The following is a 22,902-nucleotide window of genomic DNA, read 5'->3' as shown; positions in this document are numbered from 1 at the left end:
AGAGTTAAAGAGCTGCAGATGAGACTAAAATGAATGCCTGCTTCTTTGTGGTAATGAGTGATCTTAGGGAACATAGGCTATATGTGTACCATGTTTATTTCTTTCATTTTAAAGTCAGGTCAAATGATGAAAGAAAAGAGAAACTTAAATATGACATACTTTATTGCTGTGGACTAGAGAGGGAAGCATTTTGAGACACAGCATGAACGAAGTTGTACTATTCCTTCCGCTTATCGTACTGCACTAAAGACCACTCTGGTCAGGCCAAGCTGTATTGCCCTTTTTGAATCCTGAGGGGTTCCTAAGGATCACTATGAGTTTAGAGCACTCACACATTGGAGACACTAGACTAAGCCTCACACTTGAATCCTGGCTTCTCCCCACACACTTTCTACTGGTAACTCAATTGGCACCGGAATACCTGGGACAGCAGTCTACTTTGTTCTTCTACAGAAGAATGGATGGTGATAGCCAGGATGTGTGAACTCAGCCCTGTGAACAAGTGGGTCTCACTGGGCCACTTGCCATTTCTGTCTTTCCTTCTACTTCTGTCACTTTCTTTTTTACTCTCCCTTTCTACTCCTCCCATGCTGTCACCAACCCCCAAAATACAACATCTATGTAGATCCATCAAGCAGATCACATTTCCCTTGGCTGGCAAACTTTACAGAAAGTGAATGCAGTCTTCATTCCAAGGATGAAAGAAGAAGCTGCCACATCCCAGAAACCCCTGCCTACCAAGGGGAGTCCATTTTAGACTGGTTCTAGATAAGAGGCAATTTAATATGGAAGAAAAGATGTGGATCTCAGGATTCAGCCAATTCAGCAGACCAATGTTCATATAGATCCTAGTTGCCCTACCCAAATCCTCACCTCTTGAGGAGCATAATGATGACATTCCAACCTTGTGTGAGACACATAGTAGGTTTGCAGAGTACATTTGTAAATAGGTGTTGTTCTCTACAGAATTTGAGGATTTGGCAACATAGTGTTTCTCTGAAGAAAATTGGGCTTTTACATGCTGATCTCTTTGACTGCCTTAAATTTGGGATACAGAAAACCTAAACATTGATGAGGAGGATAGAAAGTAAAAAAAAAGCCCAAGGAATAGAATGGAAAGGTCTATTAAGAAAGCCACGTGCCTTGCTTTTCTGATTCCTTATTTTTTTAAAGTTTTTATTTAAATTTCAGTTAGTTAACATACAGTGTAATATTAGTCTCGGTGAATGATTCCTTCTAAGTGGAATGTTCACAGAGTGGCTTTATGCTTTAATCTTTAAAAAGAAAAGATTTTATTTATTTATTTGACATAGAGGGCACAAACAGGCAGAGTAGCGGGGTGAGGGAATGGGAGAAGCAAACTCACTGCTGAGCAGGGCACCTGATGTGGGCCTGGATCCCAGGACCCTGGGATCATGACCTGAGTCAAAGTCAGGCACTTAACCGACTGAGCCACTCAGGTACCCCTATCCTTTATCTTAAATAAGATTTCCTAAACACTGAACATATTCAAATATACTTGCTCAACTGTCAATAATTAATGATATATAATAATGATACCAGTCTTATAGGCATTAAAATAAATATTTCCAAATATCATTTCAAACGATATGGCTACTAGGTATTACATGAAAAACTCTTCTGTTATGGCACATCTAAAATGCTGGGCAAATTATTCAAAATCTTTTTTATTTAAAAAAGCGGTTTTTATCTGTAATATATTGGCAGCAAAATAAGAGAATTATCATAGTGAGAAAGCAGACTGTGGAACAGGTATTTGCCTGCGGGTATGTGCCTCTCAATAGAAGTCTGGAGCGAGGAGTTTTAGAACCGGTAGGAGAAGAGAATAGGAAATGAAGCTTGCAGATAAAGTAGGGTGTACGGTCTGAATAGAGAACCTGGCATCAGCCAGGATCCTAAAAGAGCAAACCTCAGTGGGTGAACTAGAAAATGAAATTAGGCTCCTGAGAGAACGGGCGAACATATGATCCCAGCCTTAGCTTAATTGGAAATAGAACAACAACAAAAAAATCTGATAATTCCTTTCCACAAGTCTGTATTTACCTGTGTGAGTTGATATGTTAAAAATGGCAGAAAAAAAAAACAAATGTTATCATACTTGGTGGTCTTTCTCATGTTCAATAAAATATCAACATGAGACTGGTATGGACCGAATAAATCTTAACAAAATTCTGGTTTAACATGGTCTCATTTTGGTAAAGCGCATCCTCCCAAGATTATTCTGTAACACTTGGTCACAAAAATCTCCCTCAGAGAAATTATAGAGTTAACAATCAAGAATCACCCATACATGAAAACAAACAAGCCATTATGAGGAAAATTCAGCAGGAACAAATCATTGAACTAGACTCTCAAAGACTACAGATATTAGAATAATCAAACATGGGATACAAAATAAGTTTGATACATTTAAAGAAATAAAACAGGTATTACACAGTTTCTTCTTTTATTAAATTATGTTTTTTTTTTAATTTTTATTTATTTGAGAGACAGGCAGGGGCAGGGGCAGAGGGAGAGGGAAAATCTTAAGCAGACTCTGAGCTGAGCATAGAGCGTGATGTGGGGCTTGATCTCACAACCCTGACATCACAACCTGAGCTGAAACCAAGGCTCAGATGTCTAACTGACTGTGCCACTTAGGGGCCCTCACCATTTATTCTTATAGAAGAAATTGGAATTTACCCAATATCTATGTTAGGCTTACAAATCAAACTTCAAAGTCTTAAAATCATGAAACATTTCAAAGAGAAAGTGTTGAGAAAAATCAAGAATAATGGATTGTGATCTTGAAACTAGACATATACAAAATACACTTGTCTATAAGTGACAAGTAAAAAGAGGAACAACATGGGGCTCCTGGTTGGCTCAGCAGGTTAAGTGTCTGACTCTTGATTTCAGCTCAGGTCATGATCTCAGGGTTCTGAGATCCAGCCCTTTTTCAGGTTCTACACTCAGCACAGAGTCTGCTTGAGATTCTCTCCCTCTCCTTCTGGTCCTCCTCCCAAGCTCTCTCTCTCTAAAATAATAAATAAATAAAATAGTTTAAAAAAGGGAGCAAAACAATAATTTCTACTTTAGATACTAAAGATATTAGATATCTTTAGATACTCTGGTATTATTAGATACTCTGATATGATCTTTACATATGCAACCTAATTTAATCCTAACAAAAACTTTGAGAGTTAAGCATTATTATTCACTTTTTATTATACAGTAAAGTCAGGCTTGGAGAAGTTACGCAGTTTTCTTGAGCTCGCATGATATCAATGACACTCTGGCTACTGTGGTTCTTTCATATCCTGCTCTGTTAATATACAGCCTAATTCTGTTCTCCGCTTAGCACTTTAAAAAATATAAATAAATAAAAATAAAATAAATAAAAAAATAAATAAATAAATAAATAAAAATAAATAAAATAAAAAATATAAATAAAATAAAAAAATACCTGATTATTAAATATTCACATGCTTGTCTTTTTTAAAGGAAGTTTCTTATCAAAGACTTTATTTTATTCTATAAACAATCCCACTTTAAAAAAACACACATTGTCCATGGAGATATATTATCTCCGCTTACAGATGAGCGATGGGCAGAGCTGATTCCACATGGTCTCCAACGCCCCTGCTCAAGATCCCCTGCAGGTGCCTTTATGCCACAGTAGACATCTAAAGAGATGGCAGATTATGTACTGGTGGCACTTACCTGTTGTCACCTTCTCTGGAGAAAAAGACCGTGAAGGTTTGAATGTTCCCTTTTGCGTCTGCAGGTGGACGCCAGCTGAGACGGACAAACCGACTGGAAACCAACACGGGGACCACATCTCTGGGAGCAGAAGGAAGGACACTGGAGCTTGGGATAGCTAGGGAAGAGGAAGAGGAGGCTGTGAGAGAGGTGTTGGTGCCATAGATGGGAAATGTGCAGGAAGGCAAAACCAATCTATTAGCAAACATAGAATGGTCCATTCTAAAGGAAGGAAGAAAAACAAGGGAAAGCAAATGGTGAATGGAATCAAAGATATATTAGGATTTCTTGGACCTTATGAAAATGGCTAATTAATAACATATATGACTCTCTTGCATACTTGTCCAATTTCCATTACTCATGGGATCTGTAACAATTAAAATGTTCTGTTTAGGCATGACACAGGGAAACATAGCCATGGATAAATGCCTCAGGTAACCAAGCAGTTACTGTAAAGCCTTATTCCACTCCGAGCCTGTTTACCCTGTTTTAGATACAATTTAAAGGAAGAGGAAACCAAAGTTGATGAAGCTAACCAAGAGCAGAAAGAGTTCTTACAGATGACCTGCTAGAAAGGAACTGACAGAAAAAAAATTCTACCAGACATAAAGATACACAAATGTTCTATACTTGTAGAGTATCTTTGCATGTATGGCAAAATTTAAGAATTGTTATTCACAGGAATAAATCATCCACAATTGAAGAACTCATTTTTTAAAAAATATTTGGGGCATTTACAATCTATAATGGAATTTTCTATTAAATGTGTATATTCATAATTCATCTTCTTATTTTTTCAGGTTCCCAAGGGTAGGAAACATATGTTTCATTTTGACAGATGATTTCTAGCCCCAAATCACAAGGACTCATTTGCCTACATTTAATCTTCAAACTGGCTTTTGTGGGATATTTTCTCTAGTTCTTACCAAAATGAGTCTTCGTCCTTGCATTCACCTTCTCCAGGGGCTGGCTGAGTCGCTATTCCTACTGTGCACTACACTCCTGTTAGCAGGAAAATCCACTGGGGTCAGGGGGGCTGTATTACTTCCTAATGGTTCCAGAAACATTATCAATTGACAATACATACCCTATATAGAGAGAAAGAAGTTTTAACGAGCTGCAGAAATTTTCCACAGTTGTTTCTGGCTCCATATCTTCTTAGCCTGCTTCTTTATAGGTAAAATTTCCCCTTGCTTTTTTGGTCAACCGAGTATTTGAAACAAAAGGCAGACTGGCAGCAAGTTAGTCAATCTTATGTGGCACAGTGGTGAGGAGAGGGAGAAGACTGATGCCTGGATATGTAGCATCTGTCTCAAAAATGTGGGTGATATTGAGCCTTCTGACAAAAACCTGCACTTCCACACACCATGGACATCTCAAACTAGTACACTTATGTGAATTTATCCTCCCCACCCCCTCACTGTCCACTCAGCCTACTTCTCCACCTGGGTTGCTCAATTCAGTTGTATCTACACTTTCCTCACAACTGTATAGCCCAGAAATGCAAAAGGTATCTCCTACCCCTGACTCTCTCTCTCACTCAGCCTTTCTAGGAGTCCCCCAACCCCGGACATCTGGTAAACCTACCCCATGTTAGCTCTACCACTACACCATCATTCTGTTTGCCACAGTTATCTCTGCTTTTTCCAGCTCCTCTGCTTTCCTTCCACTCATCTCCCTCAAATGTACTCTGTGTACAGACAGCATTCTGAATAAGCTTATAAAAAGACACATCTGGTCATATTAATCTACTATTTATTTTTCCTCAGTGTCTATTCTTTACCTCAGGGAATCTCCAAACTTTGAAATGGGTCTATAGGCCTGGCTCCTGTTTATCCCTTTTCATAGTTCGGCTTCCTCCACAAAGAGGCTTAAGACACAGATTGAAGCACAAAGAGTTGATCTGGAAGGTGATCCAAGCAAGTCGGGGAGTGAGACGGCAGGGAGTGAAAGCTAGAAAATGTGACTTATCTGGCAGTTGCACTGTGGGAAACTGGATGGCAGCTCCACGTGGGGCTCTGCGGGCCAGTGTGGCACCGGCCTCTAGGCTAACTGCCTTGAAAGATGCACGCTAAGGTATTTATCCAACTACTCCTCCACCACCGATTGAGGGTGATCCCAAGGGCCATCCTGCATAACAGCCTAGTGTGTTCCTGTTGCCAGAAAAATACCACTTTGGGGAGAGGCTTGCAAAGTTTCCACAATAAGCAGCATCCATTACCTCCACTCATCCAAAAAATATTCATAGAGTGCTTATCTAATGCCAGCCCTTCTAGGTACAGAGAAGTCAATGGCAAAAAATAGATGACGGCATTCCTCCTGAAGCTCACACGCAGGCTTCTTGGATTTTCTCCTCACCATCCCCCATGACTGCCCTACAGATGGGGGGGGTGTGCTGAGTTCATAATAAGGTTTGAGGGAGGAACATGCCGCGCAACAGCATGAATACCTAATCATCACACCTATGAATGACAAGAGGATCTGGAGGCTCCCTGGCTTTTTGCTGCTTGCACTAGGCAGGCTCTCCCCATGTAGATTCACTGGTGACTCCCTGAAGCCTTCCCACAGCAGCTCCCACGCTAACAGACCCATCTCGTCCACCTAACTCCTGCTGTCCCCCTTCACTTAGTCTAGTGTTATTTCCTCTGGAAAGAATGACCTAAAGTATTTGTAAAATATCTAACAGATGATAGTTAAGATCTATAATATTTAAAAACAAATCCAAAATGAATAAAAAATAAAGAATCTTATTTTAAATTAGGGTTCAACCTGACAGTAAAAAAAAAAAAAATGTGCATTAAAATAAAATCTAAAAAGTCTGTCAGAATAAAGTGTATTAAAATAAAAAAGTCTGTCAGAGTAGCAAGACTTTTAAAGAATGTTAGTATCTAGGGTTGGCCAGGATGTGACACTTTCTTACACTGTCAGCTGAAGTTTGAAAAAGTACAGTCTTTTTAGAGGTTAATTTCACAAAATCCTTTAATATGAATAATATTCATGTCATCTGACCATTCTCAGGTTTATAAATTTATCATCTAAAACACCCCAAGTAACCTCGTTATCCATGCATCCTGGCAAAATCATAGCTCATTTTCTCAAAATGTAATCCCTATACATCTTGCCAGTTTAAAGTAAATGGGATTATTACTAGATTTTTTTTTAAACAAAAGATTTTCTAAAAAACAAAACATGATCCAGGATGACCTATATAAATCTTTTGAGAGTTCTCAAGAAGTTAGACAAATTAGTTTTAAAAGAACAGGAGAAAAAAAATTTCAATTCCTTTTTCCCCAAATGCACCTCACTTAGAGATGGTATCACATCAAAAATTAGGTGGTTTCCCCACCTATTCAGGGGCTGCCAAGAGAGAGAGCGATGGGAGTCTGTACAAGGATGCTTTTCTCCTCAGGCTTCCAGAAGTGCCTTCTCACAGAGCCAGTCTAGACGCAGATGACACAGATAAAGCTCAGAATAGAATTAATCATAGACCCTTTTACCTCAATTTAAACAGTCCTCCTATGAAAAGGAACGGACACATTTTTAACAAAGGGATGGCTTCCTTCTTTATACAGGGAATTAATTTTGTTCTTACTAATCCTCCATGCTTTCTCTCTACAGTTACTCGTCTCCACAGAAGGTCTCAATAAGGAACTAATCAGGACTTTTTTTCTTTGCTCTTGGAGGCCTAATCTCCAGTCTGGCCCTAATCTCCCTGGCCCATTACTGTTGCCATGGTTACGGCTTCTTTATCTGTTGTCATGGAGAAGAGGAGGCAAATTTACCATACTATAACATAGTCTTTTTTAAAAAATTTATTTAGAAGAATCTCTTTATCAAAGAAAATTATCATAATAAAATCCAGAAAAAGGAAATGATTTCTGAAAATAACAGAGATTCAAAGAATAGTTTTGAAACTTTGGTTTCTAAGTTCCTAGTCACTACTACTACTACTAGTATTATTACTAGTATTTTATGATGACAGTGCAATAGCCTTGGTAACAATTACATTATTGGGTTAATTTTTCTATAAAGCCATGTCTGCCTAGATACCAGAAAGTTTGTTTCTCTTAGAATTTTACTATATAATGTTTACAGATATTAATTTTTCCTTAACCTTATTAACTGCCTGACCTCTAATCCCTATGAGACACATGAATTATGATTAGATGTATTCACAAAAACATTTAATTTTCATTAATATCAAACAAGCAATAGGCTTACTTTCTTGTCATTCCCCATATTGTTAATGAAAATACTATAAATGTAGCCACGAGATCAACTAGATGTTTTATTCACATCATCTCCTTATTAGCCTGAAGATTCGAGTAAAATATAAATGGGTAACATTAAGGAAATTAAAGGAACATTTAATTGTTCTCGGCGCAAATATTATTTCTTTTCCTTTTGTATTTTTTTCTTATCATTGTTCCCTTGACCTCAAACTCTAGCTTTTTTTTTTTTTTAAAGGTTTTATTTATTTATTTGACAGAGAGAGAGATCACAAGTAGGCAGAGAGTCAGGCAGAGAGAGAGAGAAGCAGGTTCCCCGCTAAGCAAAGAGCCCGATGCGGGGCTCGATCCCAGGACCCTGAGATCATGACCTGAGCCGAAGGCAGTGGCTTAATCCACTGAGCCACCCAGGCGCCCCCAAACTCTAGCTTTTAATTGTCTAAATGAAGAAGCAGATAAAATTTACATTTTGCTTTAAAGTTTTTATATTTCACAAAGTAATTTTGCAAACTTGCCAAAAAGATGCTCAGCAGTATAAGGTTGAAATTACAGAGAACGACAATTTTTTCTAAGGTTTCATATTATTTTCAATATTCAAAGAATCATGGCTTTCTAGCCAGTATATTGAGAACTTTAGTAAAACAAAGAAATGTGAATTAAAAAAAAATAATGATTTGAAATGACTTTTTAATTTTAAATTAATATGAGATAAAAGTTAATGATCTCCATAATATTTCATTAAATCTTAATCTTTACATAAAAGAATTTATTGGGTTAGTCTCTAAAATGGAATAATCAATATTTATTGAATGTCTATCAAGTTCCTACTGTTATGCTTGATGTGAAGAATTATTTTTAATTGCTTCTGTGCATTTTAGCGAAGATCAAGTATAGTATCTGTTCTTATCAGTTTAATATCTGATACGTCCTCTAACTGAGGGCAATATACAATGGATTTTTGGATCGGGGAGACGGAAGAGGAGCTTGCTCTGTTCTACTCCACACATGGACCTGGTATTGTAGTATTTCCAGGAACAGTGCACCCCCTCCATAAAAAAATTATTTTTAAACTCTGGATTTTTCCCTAAGAGAATAGGAAACTGTTTTTTAAAACATAGGTGTATACATGTAAGACAATTACTAAGTCTGAGATAGTCTCTTATTTATAAACTAATTCCATCCTAAATTTTCAGTAGGGTAATTGTTTTAGAAATCACAACACGGTTTCTCCCTAAACCATTTCTAATCCGTTCCCAGAAATCTATTTAATTTATCATTTTACAGACTAGCATAGTAGTAGTGCTGTGGAATCGGATCATACATTTTTGCATTTTCTTTGGTAAATCAATTCATGTATCCAATCATTAGTCCATTCAATATTAATGGAGGGATTACTATGCGTAAGGAACTGCATGAAGGCCTTTTTATTAATTTTATTTTTTAAAATATTTTTTAAAAGATTTTATTTATTTATTTATTTGGCAGAGATCGTAAGTAGGCAGGGAAACAGGCAAAGAGAGAGGGGGAAGCAGGCTCCGCCCTGAGCAGAGAGCCCGATGTGGGGCTCGATCCCAGGATCCTGAGATCACAACCTGAGCTGAAGGCAGAGGCTTTAACCCACTGAGCCACCCAGGCACCCCCAATTTTTAAAAATATTTTTATCTATTTATTTGACAGAGAGAGGGATCATGAGTAGACAGAGAGGCAGGTAGAGAGAAGGCGGAAGCAGGCTCCTTGCTGAGCAGAGAGCCTGATGCAGGCCTCGATCCCGGGATACTGAGATCATAACTGGAGCTGAAGGCGAGGCTTTAACCCACTGAGCCACCCAGGTGCCCCGCATGAAGGCCTTTTTAAATCCATGTCTCAAGGCCAGAGCCGGAAACCAGCTCAGCCATTGGTGATTCTCCTCCCCCATCTTCACTGACAAGGACCTATCTCTTCCCACCTCTCACATTGCTTCTTCCATCCCAGTTCTATGTTCTCAGTTGTCGTGGGCAGCTGTAAGCCTGAGAAGGGCACAGAGGAAGGTCTCTGGGGTCATTGACCTTAATTGGTCCCATGAAGATCTCATGCTTTCACCTCTGCTACTTTTGTGTGCAGCAGCCTGGAGGGAATATCTTCCTCCAACTGCTCTGTGACCCTGACCTGGGCTTCTCCTTCAGCCTTCTGCTCAGGTGTCACTTCACTGATTCCCACCCTGGCTTAGGAGCCCCTCATTCTGGACTTTCACAGGAATAGGAGAAGTCCCCTCTGGAAACTTCATATACTGAACTCTAATGGTCTAGTCATTTTTTGTTATCCTATACCAAATTGTATTCTCCGTAAGAGTAGAAGCAAAGTCTACACTGTTCACCAATCTAATCCCCAAATCTAGTAGCATATGTTTAGTGACATCCTAGGCATCCAATAAATTCTTATAGTGTTAGCTAAATGAAAGGCATTGGAAAATTGTGAAATTTATAATGTTAAGACTCTGACTAAAAAATTCCCGCTCAGAACCCTCAAAAATAGGTATCGGAGATTATGTACTGGGAGGGGACTGAGCTATTACTACAAACTGGTCATGCTAATCACTATTACTCTGCTAATAAATGACAAAGTAGATTAAAAAGCTGAACTCTGAGGCAGGTTCCAAAGGAATGTAGATTTATGATGAGACTACTTCATTTCAGACCAAATGAGAGGGGAACAGGTTCCTAAAGTCCAACTATGTGCCAAAAAATGTAGAAGATGTGTTCATATAGGAATAATTTCTAAGAAAAATAATGCTTTCATTAAGAAGCAGAGCAGAAGCCTGAGAAGTTTGAGCTGACTAACGCATCCATAAAAGAACCTAGGAATCTGTTATTTGAAGTGTGATTCTTATCCCCAAACCATATATCAAAGAGAATTGCCAGGACAAGGTTACATGGTAAGAAGGATTACCTATGGCCATACAAAGATATAAGATGAAAAAAAAAATTCTAGAAGATATTATCATGTCAGCAGAGATTACTATATCTCTCAGAGTTTAAAGTTTTTTCAAAAGACAGAATGAGAGGAAAATAATATCTGGTAAATGAAACTGGCCAACCTATACATGTGTGAACCAATTATATTCTTTATTTTCACTTTATTTAAGAAAGTGCCTTTTAAAAGGGTTTACCCAAAATGGAGCAGACCTCAAGCAGCTTGAGAAGGTGGTTAGTCCAACCTTTTTGTAAACAAGTGGATTCAACTAGAAAATTGCAATTAAATAGATGGGGTTGGAACCCCAAGCTATTTGGCTTCTCTGAGCCCTACACTCCACATTTGAAAACTGATCCAATTCACTGATGATGTAAACTGGATTTAAGGGCTGCTCACAGTACCTGGCATATGATACACACTCAGTGAACGTTTATTGTTATTTATCTGTCTTCAGATCCGGAAAGCAGAAAGTCTGCTTCTGCTGGACCAGTTTCATAATATCTGGCTGGAAATCTAGGATCCCTACTGGAAAGGCTTTGGGAAGGATTTGGGCTAAATCTGATAGGTCAAGTGAGTTGGGGACAAGGGTGCTTCTGCCATGCAAGGATAGGATTTGATCAGCTCAATATCTCTCCCTATTTCCTTTCTCAGGTTACAGAGAAAATTTATTCTTTTTTGTCATCCCACATGTCTACTTCAGCAAGAATGTACTTCATTTCAGGTCTCTTTTCTCTCTGTATTTTCTTACTAATCACTGGACCTTTCCCATCTGTCACTATTCAAGGCTTTGTGAGACCACCTTTAATCTCTCTCATCAATGTCTCTTCCTGGCATCTTTCACCAACTGTAGGAAAGCTCCGCTTCTACCCAGTCTCCAGCTCCCTTTGTTTCCATCTTTCCCTTGAGTTTATGTCATTGAATTGTTAGTCATTATTTATCCCTTCTCCATGCCCAGGGACCCCAAATGTGCCATTTCAATCATTCCCCTGTCACCAGAGCTTCCTCTAGGGATAAAGACTAACAAGCTATGACATCTCCCCTCCCATCTCTCACGTGCCTTTATCAACATTCACCTTATCTCAACCATATGGCACTTTGTACCCAGCTGCCATGCAATCCTCTTCTCCGGCCGTGAAGAACATCTAAAGAACACATGTATTGCTGATACAAATCAGCATGGTAGGCATTAAGAAGCAGTATATTTTTATGCAATTTCCTTTGGTGAGACGCTACCAAAATAAAATAGATAACAAGCTATGTTGTTAAGAAAAAAAATAGTTGACTCAATGCTAGGTAGTCTTAATTCTTTTTTATAAGAGCTGAATTTTTCTGTTAAGAAACTCAAGTAAAATTAAGTTGAAAATAATACAAATTAAGTAGGGGGAACTGAAAGTTTCAGTTATTCTCTTCAGTAATGTAGATACTATTAAGAACTATTTTTACTGTTTCTGGATACCAAGTCACCCCCCCGCCCCCGGCCCCCGGCCTCCCCCCCAAAGGAAAAAAAAAAAAAAAAAAGCTGCAATCTCGTTTGATGGCTCGGTGAGTTCTACTAATGGCAAACGTCCAACTTTGTCCATGGGATTTAAAATAAATTTTAAATAATTTTTTGAAGTTACTGTATAAGTGTACCATGGAAATGCTCATTGCCAGGATGGGCGAGCTTTGGTGTTCTGAAACGTCTCTGAGAATGAGAATTTCAGAACATACTCACCAAATGCTATGCTTCTGGTAGACCAGAGGAGAATGAATGTGGGAGGCAGCATCTCAGGCCAGGAGTGCATTGACAGGGCATGGAGGTTTATTAAGCAGACATGTGCAGTTCACTTGGCTCTAACCCCTAGCTACTCATCCTCAAGTTTTATAGCCTCCAAAACATATTAAAGGGAAATAAAAATAATAAAAGAGAATATAAAACTAAGATAAATTATTACTTATTCCAATTAAGTCTATACAAGTAGAGTCTCATATCCCCACTATGAAGCCACTGAAAAACTACAAATGGGCACAGAATGCATAGGAAATATGTTTCCTTAGGACCCTGTTTCTTTTGAGTTTGATATATCAGAGAAAGAGAAAGAGAGAGCTCATACGAGTGAGAGAGGCAGTACAATTCCATTCTAGTCCCCTTTCTGGGAATTGAGACAGTGAGCATAGAGAACTTGCAGCCACAGTTGAGTGATCACTCACATAAGCTCCCCCCCTTCTTTTTCTTTTTTAGTGTACTGAAGTAAAGAAAATGCTAGTAAAGCTGTAAACCATAAAAAGGGCTTATTGGCCTGAACCTAGCACTCATACTTCATATCCATTAAGTAGTCAAACAAAAGGAATAACCATCACAGATGATTGAGTAATAAAAACACATTATCTTATAAATTATGGCTGTGAATCAAATTCCAGCATTCTTTTTGGTCACTCTAAATAGAACAGTATTAATTCCTACAGAAGAAGATGGGTATTTCATAAAGTCTTGTTTGATTTTTTAAAATAATCCACAAATGTGTTGATTTACTCAAAGGCCCGTATCAGTTTGAATTATGGCTGGTAAATCTATTGAATAATTCCAAATATAACATAGGGCATGTATTATTCTGAAATATAGGATACATGTATTCAACTATGATAATAAATGTATCTATTTCAAATTTGATTCTTGGTTGCTATTATAACTAAAGCAAAATATATGTTTGACCTATATTCACATGTTTTTCCTCATCAAGAGGTATGATGGATGACATTTTTTTTCTAGAGCAAAGTGAAAAGAATCCTAGGATTGCAATTAGGAGGCAGGCTATATTGTCTTTCAGTCAGTAGCTTGACAGATAGCTTCTAGGGTAAGGTAGGTTATAAGATTGCTACCACTAAGGTTCTATCATGCTAGGAAGCAACAGTGTCTTCCATCTGTCTCTTTTTCCTGTTTGTTTTTCTACTTATTATCTCTCTTTTTTTCTCTGAAGCTGATTCATCGAAATATGGGACAGAATTTGGAACCCAATGACAGCATCACAGTCCACTTTAGAGATAATGGCTATCCTTAAAGATAACATAATACGGGGGGGGGGGGGTTGGAATTAGGATGTTAAAATGATGGAATTCTATGCCAGAGTCACTACTTACTATACAACCTTATTATAATGTCTCCTGTCTCTGAATTTTTTTCATCATAAAACATATGGGCAGGCAGTTGTGAGGATATGACAAAAAAAAACAGAACCCATAAAGAAAAATAAATATTATCACCATATTGAAATTAAAGCTTTTGTATGGAAAAGCATAATGAGTGAGATTAAAATATGCATGACAAATTGGAACAGTATTTTTAATGATATTATAAAGGACTGATTTTCCTAGTATGCAAATAGTTGTCACAAATTAACTAAACTAACCAAGACAAGAAAGTAAGTAAGAAAGGCAGAGCCAAAAAAGATAGGAAAATAGTATCAGTATATGCAACTTTCATTTCAATATATTTGAAAATTCTTATTATCTCTCAGAATAATTACTAATTCCACCAAAAATAATCATGTCACTGCAAAGGATGTCACCATAAAAATACAAAGTACCAGAGCACCTGGGTGTCTCACTCAGTTAAGCGTCTGGTGATTTCGGCTCAGGTCCTGAGATTGAGCCCCATTTCAGGCTCTGCACTCAGCAGAGAATCTGCTTCTCTCCCTCTTCCACTGTTCTTCCCTCCCACCCCTATTCATTTGTGCCCTCTTTGTGCCATTTTCAATTTCTTTCATCAGTGTTTTACAACTTTTAGATTACAAATCTTTCATCTCTTTGGCCATGTTTATTTCTAGGTATCTTATTTTTGGTGCAATTGCAAATGAGATGGTTTCCTTCATTTCTCTTTCTGCTACTTCATTATTAGTGTATAGAAATGCAACAGTCTTCTGTACATTGATTTTGTATCACTTGATTTTATTAAATTCACTTATCAGTTCTAGCGATTTCTTTATTGGAGTTTTAGGATTTTCTATATATAATATCATGTCATCTGCAACTAGTGAAAGTTTTACTTATTATTTACTGACTTGGACACCTTTTATTTCTTTTTGTTTTCTGGTTGCTGTGGCTAGGACTTCTAATATGGTGTTGAATAAAAGTGGTGAGAGTGGAGATCTTTGATTTGTTCCTGACCTTTGGGAAAATTTCTCTGTTTTTTCCCATTAAAGATGATGTTACCTTCATGTTTTTCTTTTTCTTTTTTTTTTAAATTTTATTTGTTTACTTAACACACACAGAGAGAGAGAGAGAGAGAAAGAGAGAGAGAGATCACTAGTAGGCAGAGAGGCAGGCAGAGAGAGAAGGGACCCAGGACCCTGGGATCATGACCTGAGCCAAAGGCAGAGGCTTAACCCACTGAGCCAAGCAGGCACCCCTGCCTTCATGTTTTTCATATATGAGCTCTCTTACCTCAAGAGGTATGTTCCCTCTAAATCTACTTTGCTGAGGGTTTTTATCATGAATTGATGTTGTGCTTTGTCATATGCTTTCTCTGTATCTATTAAAATGATCATATTGTTTTTATCCTTTCTTTTGTTGATATGACGTATCATGTTGATTGATTTGCAACCACCCTTGCATCCCAGGAATAAATCTCACTTGATCATGGTGAACGTTTTTTAAATGTATTGTTGGATAAAGTTTGCAATATTTTGTTGAGGATTTCTGCATTAGTGCTCATCAGAGATACTGGCCTGCAGTTCTCTTTTTTTTGATAGTGGCTTTATCTGGTTTTGGTATCAGGGTGATGCTTGTGTCAATGAATGAATTTAGAAGCTTTCCTTCCTCTTCTATTTTGTTGGGGGCAGAATGAGAAGAAGAGGTATTAACTTTTTTTTTTTAATGAGTCTGGCTAAATTTTTATCAATTTTGTTATCTTTTCAAAGAACCAGCTCCTGGTTTTATTGAGTTATTCTACTGTCTTTTTTGTGTTTTTATTTTTAGTTTCTACTTCTTTTATTGCTTATCCAATCTTTATTATTTACTTCCTTCTACTGGTTTGGGGTTTTGTTTGTTCTTGATTTTCTAGCTCCCTTAGGTGTAAGGTTATGCTGTTTACCTGAGACTTTTCTTGCTTGCTTGAGGTGGACCTGTATTGCTACAAACCTCCCTCCTAGAATAGCTTTTGTTACATCCCAAAGATTTTGGACCATTTCATTTTCATCTGTTTCCAAGTATTTTTTTATTTCCTCCTTGATTTCTTCATTGATCCATTCACTGTTTAAGAGCATGTTATTTAACCTCCATGTACTTGTGCTCTTTCCAGATATTTTTCTTGTGACTGCTTTCTAGTTTCACAGTGTTGTGGTCAGGAAAGGTGCTTGGTATGATTCCAATCTTTTTTTAATTTGTTGAAACTTGTTTTGTGGCCTAACGTGATCTATTCTGGAGAATGTTCTATGTACACTTAAAAAGAATGTCTATTCTGCTGTCTTAGGATGGAATGTTCTGAATATATCTGCTCCAATGTGTCATTCAAAACCACAGTTTCCTTGATTCTCTGGATGATCTACCCATTATTGCAAGTGAGGTATTAAAGTGTCCTACTATTAGTATTACTATTAGTAATTACTATTAGTATTGATAGCATTACTATCAATTAGTTCCTTTATGTGTGTTATTAGCTGCTTTATATGTATTTGATTTTTCCCATGTTGGGTGTATAAATATTTATAATTATTAGATCTTCTTATTAGATTGTCCCCTTTATAATTACACAGTGTCCTTCTTTGTCTCTTCTTAAAGTCTTGTTTTAAAGGTATTGGTTGTTTTTTTTTTTTATTATTGTTGTTGTTGTTCTGTTATCAGTATTGCTACCCTAGCTTTCTCTTTACTGCTATTTGCATGATAAATGCTGTTCTATCCCTTTATTTTCAGCCTGCCCATCTTTAGGTCTGAAATGAGTCTCTTGTAGAAAGCATATAGATTGGTTCTTTTTTATCTATTCTGTCACCCCCTCCCTGTCTTTTGATAGGAGTGTTTAGTCTATTTACATTCAAAGTAATTATTGGTAGGTATATACTTACTGTCATTTTGTTACTTGTTTTGTGGTTGATTTTGTAGTTTTTCTTTATTCCTTTCTTCTCTTGCTCTTTTCTCATGGTTTGCTGACTTTCTTTAATGATATACTTAGATTCTTTTCTCTTTATTTTTTGCATTTCTATTACCAGTTTTTGATTTGTAGGTACCATTAGGTTTATATATAACCTCTTATGCATATAGCAGTCTGTATTAAGATGATGGTTGCTGAAGTTTGAACCCATTCTTTACTCCTTTTTAGGTACATGGTGTTATACTTCACATTCTTTCATTTTGTGAATCCCTTGACTGATTTTTATAGCTATACTAAATATTACTGTGTTCGTGCTTCTTACTTTTCTTGCTTCTCCTTATCATCTTTCCTTTCCACTCAGAGTCCTCATTAACATTTCTTCAGAGCTGGTTTTGTGGTCATGAATTCTTTTCACTTCTGTTTGTTTGGGAAACTCTGTATCTCCTTCTATTCTGAATGACAGCCTTGCTGGATAAAGTATTTTTGGTTGCCGGTTATATTTTTTTTTCAGCATTTTGAATACATTATGTCACTCCCTTCGGGTCTACAAACTTTCTTCCAAAAAAAAAAAAAAAAATCAGCTGATAACCTTTTGGGGTTTTCCTTGTACGTATCTGTTTTCTTTTCTCTTGCTGCTTTTAAAATTCCCTCTCCATCACTACTTTTTGCCATTTTCATTACTATGTCTTGGTGTGGACCTCCTTGGGTTGATTTTGTTGGGGACTCTCTGTGCTTCCTGGATATAGATTTCTGTCTCTTTCTCCAGCTTTCTCCATGGAATTTTTTGTTATTATTTCTTCAAATAAATTTTATGGGGAACCTGTGTGGCTCAGTGGGTTAAGCCTCTGCCTTTGACTCAGGTCATGATCCCAGGGTCCTGGCTGGGATCAAGCCCCACATCGGGCTCTCTGCTCAGCAACAAGCCTGCTTCCCTGCCCCACCGCCCCCCCACCCTGGGCCGTCTGCCTCTCAACTTTCTTGTGATCTCTATCTGTCAAATAAATAAATAAATCTTTTTTTTTTTAAATAAAAATTTCTGCCCCTTTTCTCTCTCTTCTCCTTCTGGGTTCCCCAAAATGCAAATGTTATTATGCTTGAAGATGTTGCAGTGTTGCCTGTGTATTTTTATTCATTTTTTTTCTCTCTCCTGTTCAGGTGGATTGCTTTCCATTACTCTGTCCTCCAGGTAGCTGATCCATTCTTCTGCTTTCTCCAGTCTACTATTTATTCCATGTAGTATATTTTTAATTTCAGTTATTGAGTTCTTCATCTCCGATTGGCTCTTTTTTATGTTTTCCATCTCTTTTCTGAGTCTCCCTGAGGTCCTCCACTCTTTTCACAAGTCCAGTGAATATCTTTATGGCTATTAGTTTAAATTCTTTATCAGACATATTACTCAATATCCATTTTGTTTGGCTCTCTCACTGTGCTCTTGCTCTGTTCTTTTATTTGGGACATATTCCTGTCTTCTCATTTTGTCTAACTCTCTATGTCTGTTTCTATGTTAGAACAGCTATGTCTCCTGTTCTTGAAAGTAGTGGCCTTATAAGAATTGGCCCTATAATGCCCTGCAATGTCCCTGTTCACCAGAACTTAGCACTATAGAAGTGTCTACAGTGTGTTGTGTGTATTGGGTGTATTGTGTATGTCCTACTGTTGTGGCTGAGCTGTTTTTGCCTTCAGTCCAGTCATATGCAATGGATCCTTTGCTAGTTGTGAGCAGGGTATGTTTCCTGTAGTAGGTGAGTCTGAGGCCACCTTGGGCTTTAGTTGAGTCAGACAAGGCATTTGCTAAAGATGCAGTAGCACTGAATTGCAGGGCACTTTCCCTGTGTTGTCCCCTGAGAAGCTTTAGTAGGTGGGTAAGATGTGTAGTCAGACCTGATGTATGTGCCCAGCCTACTGTGGGGCTGCAGTGGGACTGGTATGTGTGGTTATCATCTCCTCTCCCTGGGACATGAGTCACTCTGGAGTAGTGTTGGCCCACTGGGGCTGTTTGCAGACTGTCAGGCTTGCAGCATTGCTTTGAAAAGCCTCTGGCTAAGGATATATTGGAGAAGGCAGGCCCACAGGAGAACGTAGGGGTGGGGTGTGAAGTGCTACACAAGTTCTGCATAGGTCTACTATGGGAGGGGGCCTACAGCCACCAGAGAAAACTCCTGCCCAGACTTGCATGGAGGCAGTGTATCTGTAGAACGGGGGTGAGGTGTGCTGTTAATAAGTTAGGTGGAGAGCATTTCTGCTATGCTGGTTCTGACAATATATATCTGTATATCTCAGCTGAGATTAGAGAGGGAAATGGGGCCACCAGCTCTTTTGTTCTTAGAGGAGTCTGCCAAAGATCCCTGCCCCTCCAGCACAAGCTCTGAGATTTGTAAATAAATCTCCTTCATCTATACTCCAGGCATTTTTTTGAACTGCAGGTTTTATACATATCTCAGCAGGGCTGTTTGTTTTGCTGTCTCTTTAAAGGTGTGACTCTGCCTTCCTGTCTCTGCCTGCTGATTTTTAATGTTTCTGGTGTTAAGCTCCAATGATTACTAGGCCATTCTGATTTTCAAAACCAAATGTTACAAGGGTTCATCTCTCCCATATGGGTCTCCTATACCTGGGATGACTGACCTGGGGTCTGGTCCTCTCTCTTCCCTGTGCCCATAGCATGCCTTCCTCCCATGAACAGTCCTACAAATCCATTTGGTTCCTGACTGCAACACCACCCTTCCCACCCTTTTTAACATGGCCTCTTCTCTACAGTTAGCTGTGGAGACTCTTTTCTTTCAGTATTTGGGGAGTTTTCTGGGTTATTTATATTTATGTGTGTGCTATCTATGGGATGAGGTGAGTTTTAGATGGTCCAACTCCACCATCTTCCAGAAGTCCTGGTCCCAATGTTATTGTTATTATTGTTGTTGTTTTTAGTTTTGAAAAACATAACATGGTAAAGGGAGATGTTAACAGTGGAGATACTGGCATAAGGGTATACAGGAGCTCTGTAATAGTTTCACAAGTTTTTTGTAAATAGAAAATTATATACATATATACATATATATATAAATATAAAATTTAGAAAACAGGAGGAGCTGTGTCTTTAATCATAGTTGATAGGTCAATTCTAATGCTCTTAGCATTGTTTTTTTTTTTTGTTGTTGTTGTTGTTATTTGTTTGTTTGCTTAATTTTAGCTGAAAGTAGACTCCATGAAGACACGTGACAAAAGAAATCTTATCTATTAGGGGTGCATCATTTCACTTCTGAGTGAAAAATTAGAAAAAAAATAAACTAGGACAGTGTTAACTTTTAGGATTCTTAGTGTGGTCAGACCTAATTATCTACGAGTCAGTGAGGAAAAATTAATTCTGGAGAGTTAAAAGGGATGTGCACCACACTGACTTCCAAACACAGACTTGAGAGACAAAGTGTTAATGGATCTGGAAATTGTCCTCCTACCCAGAGTGCTTATGATTCTTGCTGATGCTTCTGTATCCCCTGGCACCAGTCTAACTGTGTGTCCTCTTTGTATTTCATTCTACAGGTAATGCAATGGATTCCAACTAGATTCTTGTTTCATTTCATTTTTCACCTACTTAGCAGCTAATAGCTAATAAAATTAAAGATGACAGAATGGAAAAACTGTTTTGCTTATGTTGACACAATAAATTCCCGGACAGCATGAACCTAGCTAATCACCATGTTTGTCATGTGGGGAAATTCTCAGGTAAGAAGTTTGACATTTGCACTCAGGTGGTTTTACAGCCACCATACCTTGGATGGCTTGGTGTTCTATGTGCTTCCTTGAGAAATACTGAATATTCTCTAAAGGATGGTAAGAAAAGGTAATAATGACCAAGGCAACAAAATTCAAAGTTATTGGTGGGAAGCTTTGTTTTTTGTAAATGCATAACCATGGTGCAGACAGAGGGGAGAAGGAATGAGGAGAACAACTTGTTGAGGGAAGTCTAGAAAACTAAAATTCATAGAAGAGGACACTTATATACCAATGACTCAGGTGAAAAGACTAAATAACCAGAAGAATTCATAAAATCTAGGCAATTAAAATAATATTTCTAAAACCTACATATCACAGATTTTGTTACTCCAGAGTAAGAATATCACAGATCACTAAAATCTAGGATAAACTTCCAGATAATTTAATATGTCCTCTACATTTGGCAATTTATGATTCCAACATAACTATAAAGTCCATTTTGGTTAGCAGTTTCAACTTCTTTCTCCTCCAAGGCTTTTTTCCATTTCCAACTATTAGCAGTTATGAGAAATAATTTTAAATTTCACTTTACTCTTACTCATGTTTGCCCTCTGCTTCATGAATCTTTGCTCAAAAACATAGCCTAGTTTGTTTTTGTTTTTTTTAGGAGCTACCTACATATGTCTATTCTTACTTTCTTACTTTCCTAACCCTTATAATTTCACTATTTTAAGCCCATTAAAAACCACAAAATATGTCACTAGGTAATTTCATTATAATTTTGTTTCCATTATAACCTCATCTAAAGAAAGCTATAGTTATCAACTCAATATCAATGAGTTTGGCAGATTTTTCTTTAACGGAGGTTTCACCAGGGACCATGTTATATAAATACTTGACTGATTCTCATGGTACTGATTGCAAAATTTAGGGATGTATATTAAAAATGTCATAAGTTATCTAATGACTTATTAGGGAACTGCTTGTGCCATTTTCACTCTGAAAATTCATTATGTGTTATGAAATATACTTATAACTCATGTTAAAACAACCACTTCTGAATTTTGAGTAGATCCTTGGGGTATAGGATACTGGGATCTATTGAATAAATCAGTGACCACATTCCATATCCTTCATGGTTTTATACATTTTTATATAACTCTCCTCTCAGACCTTATCTTTCCAATCTTAAAAAACATAACTTCATCCCTCTCTATTACTGCACACTGACAGTTTCTTCCTCTTTCCCCTTAGCATATATTAGTCTTTACACAAAAAACCATTCCCCCTCTTGATTGTATTAGCTTCCCTTCTTGATCATATCTACCTTTATCTCCCTTTTTGAGCAAATTGAATGGCCCACAGTTTTTAAAACATAAACTTGACATTATTTTTTATAATGATAAGGGGATGGAAACTCATCTACCAAATCCTTTCTATTAACCTCCCTATGTTATTGATCTCTTTAGATTCTGGTATATTGGGGTTATATTTAAAATGAAGTCACCTTCAACACCCCCTCTTTCCCATTCTTAGTTCTGCTTCTCAGTTTCCTCTCATAAAAATGTCACCCATACGGAAACGTCATGCTAAAATATGGCAATATAACTTCTGTGAAAGAATTCATTTTCACTTCTACCAAATTAATCTGGATTGAGAAAGAGCCACACAGATAAAATCTTGTTTAATTTGGATTTTACCATATGTTTTTCTAATATATATTTTAAAACTGAGCAAATCTGTTTCACCCAGACTGGAATAGTCTTATATATAGAAAGATTCTTTGAACAATATGAAGAGAATAAAAGGACATAAACCCTTTTACTTATCTGAATTATGGTTTGTCTTCGTAGACTAAAATCTCCCTTATAACAAGGCACATATATAATTTGTACACTTATTCATTCATTTATCTATTTGTCTGATAATTTGTTCATTCAAAATGTTTTTTGCTGAGCACCTCCTCTGTTACAGGCAGCATTCTAGGTGATAGAAATGAAGTGAAAAAGATAACCCCTTGTATTCTTGGAACTCATATTCTTCATTCATACCTTCTTTGGTGACTGAGTAGTGAATATTAAATAAAGTAGATGCTCTAATGATCACAGAGTGGGAAAGTTAGGTATTATCTGATGTGTTTTTGGTTTAGAGGAAAAAAAGAGTTACATCTAAAAATTAAAGGCAGCAAAGGACAAT

At 37.4% G+C, this 22,902-nt stretch overlaps 1 protein-coding gene across 1 annotated transcript in view; it reads right to left on the bottom strand.

Moving 5' to 3' along the window:
- Positions 1–22,902, bottom strand: part of LOC111142604 (DCC netrin 1 receptor) — a 739,964-nt gene that overhangs the window by 333,946 nt on the left and 383,116 nt on the right. Inside the window, exon 7 of the mRNA XM_022495904.1 lies at positions 3,724–3,880. Within this exon, the coding sequence (XP_022351612.1) occupies positions 3,724–3,880 (157 nt within the window). The remainder of the gene's footprint in view (positions 1–3,723; positions 3,881–22,902) is intronic.

The sequence above is a fragment of the Enhydra lutris genome, unplaced genomic scaffold (assembly GCF_002288905.1).
Source record: "Enhydra lutris kenyoni isolate GAN:26980312 unplaced genomic scaffold, ASM228890v2 scaffoldscaffold8, whole genome shotgun sequence".
NCBI classification, from domain to species: Eukaryota; Metazoa; Chordata; class Mammalia; order Carnivora; family Mustelidae; genus Enhydra; species Enhydra lutris.
The sequence above is the reverse complement of the archived record's forward strand: the minus strand, read 5'-3'. Positions and strand labels throughout refer to the sequence as shown.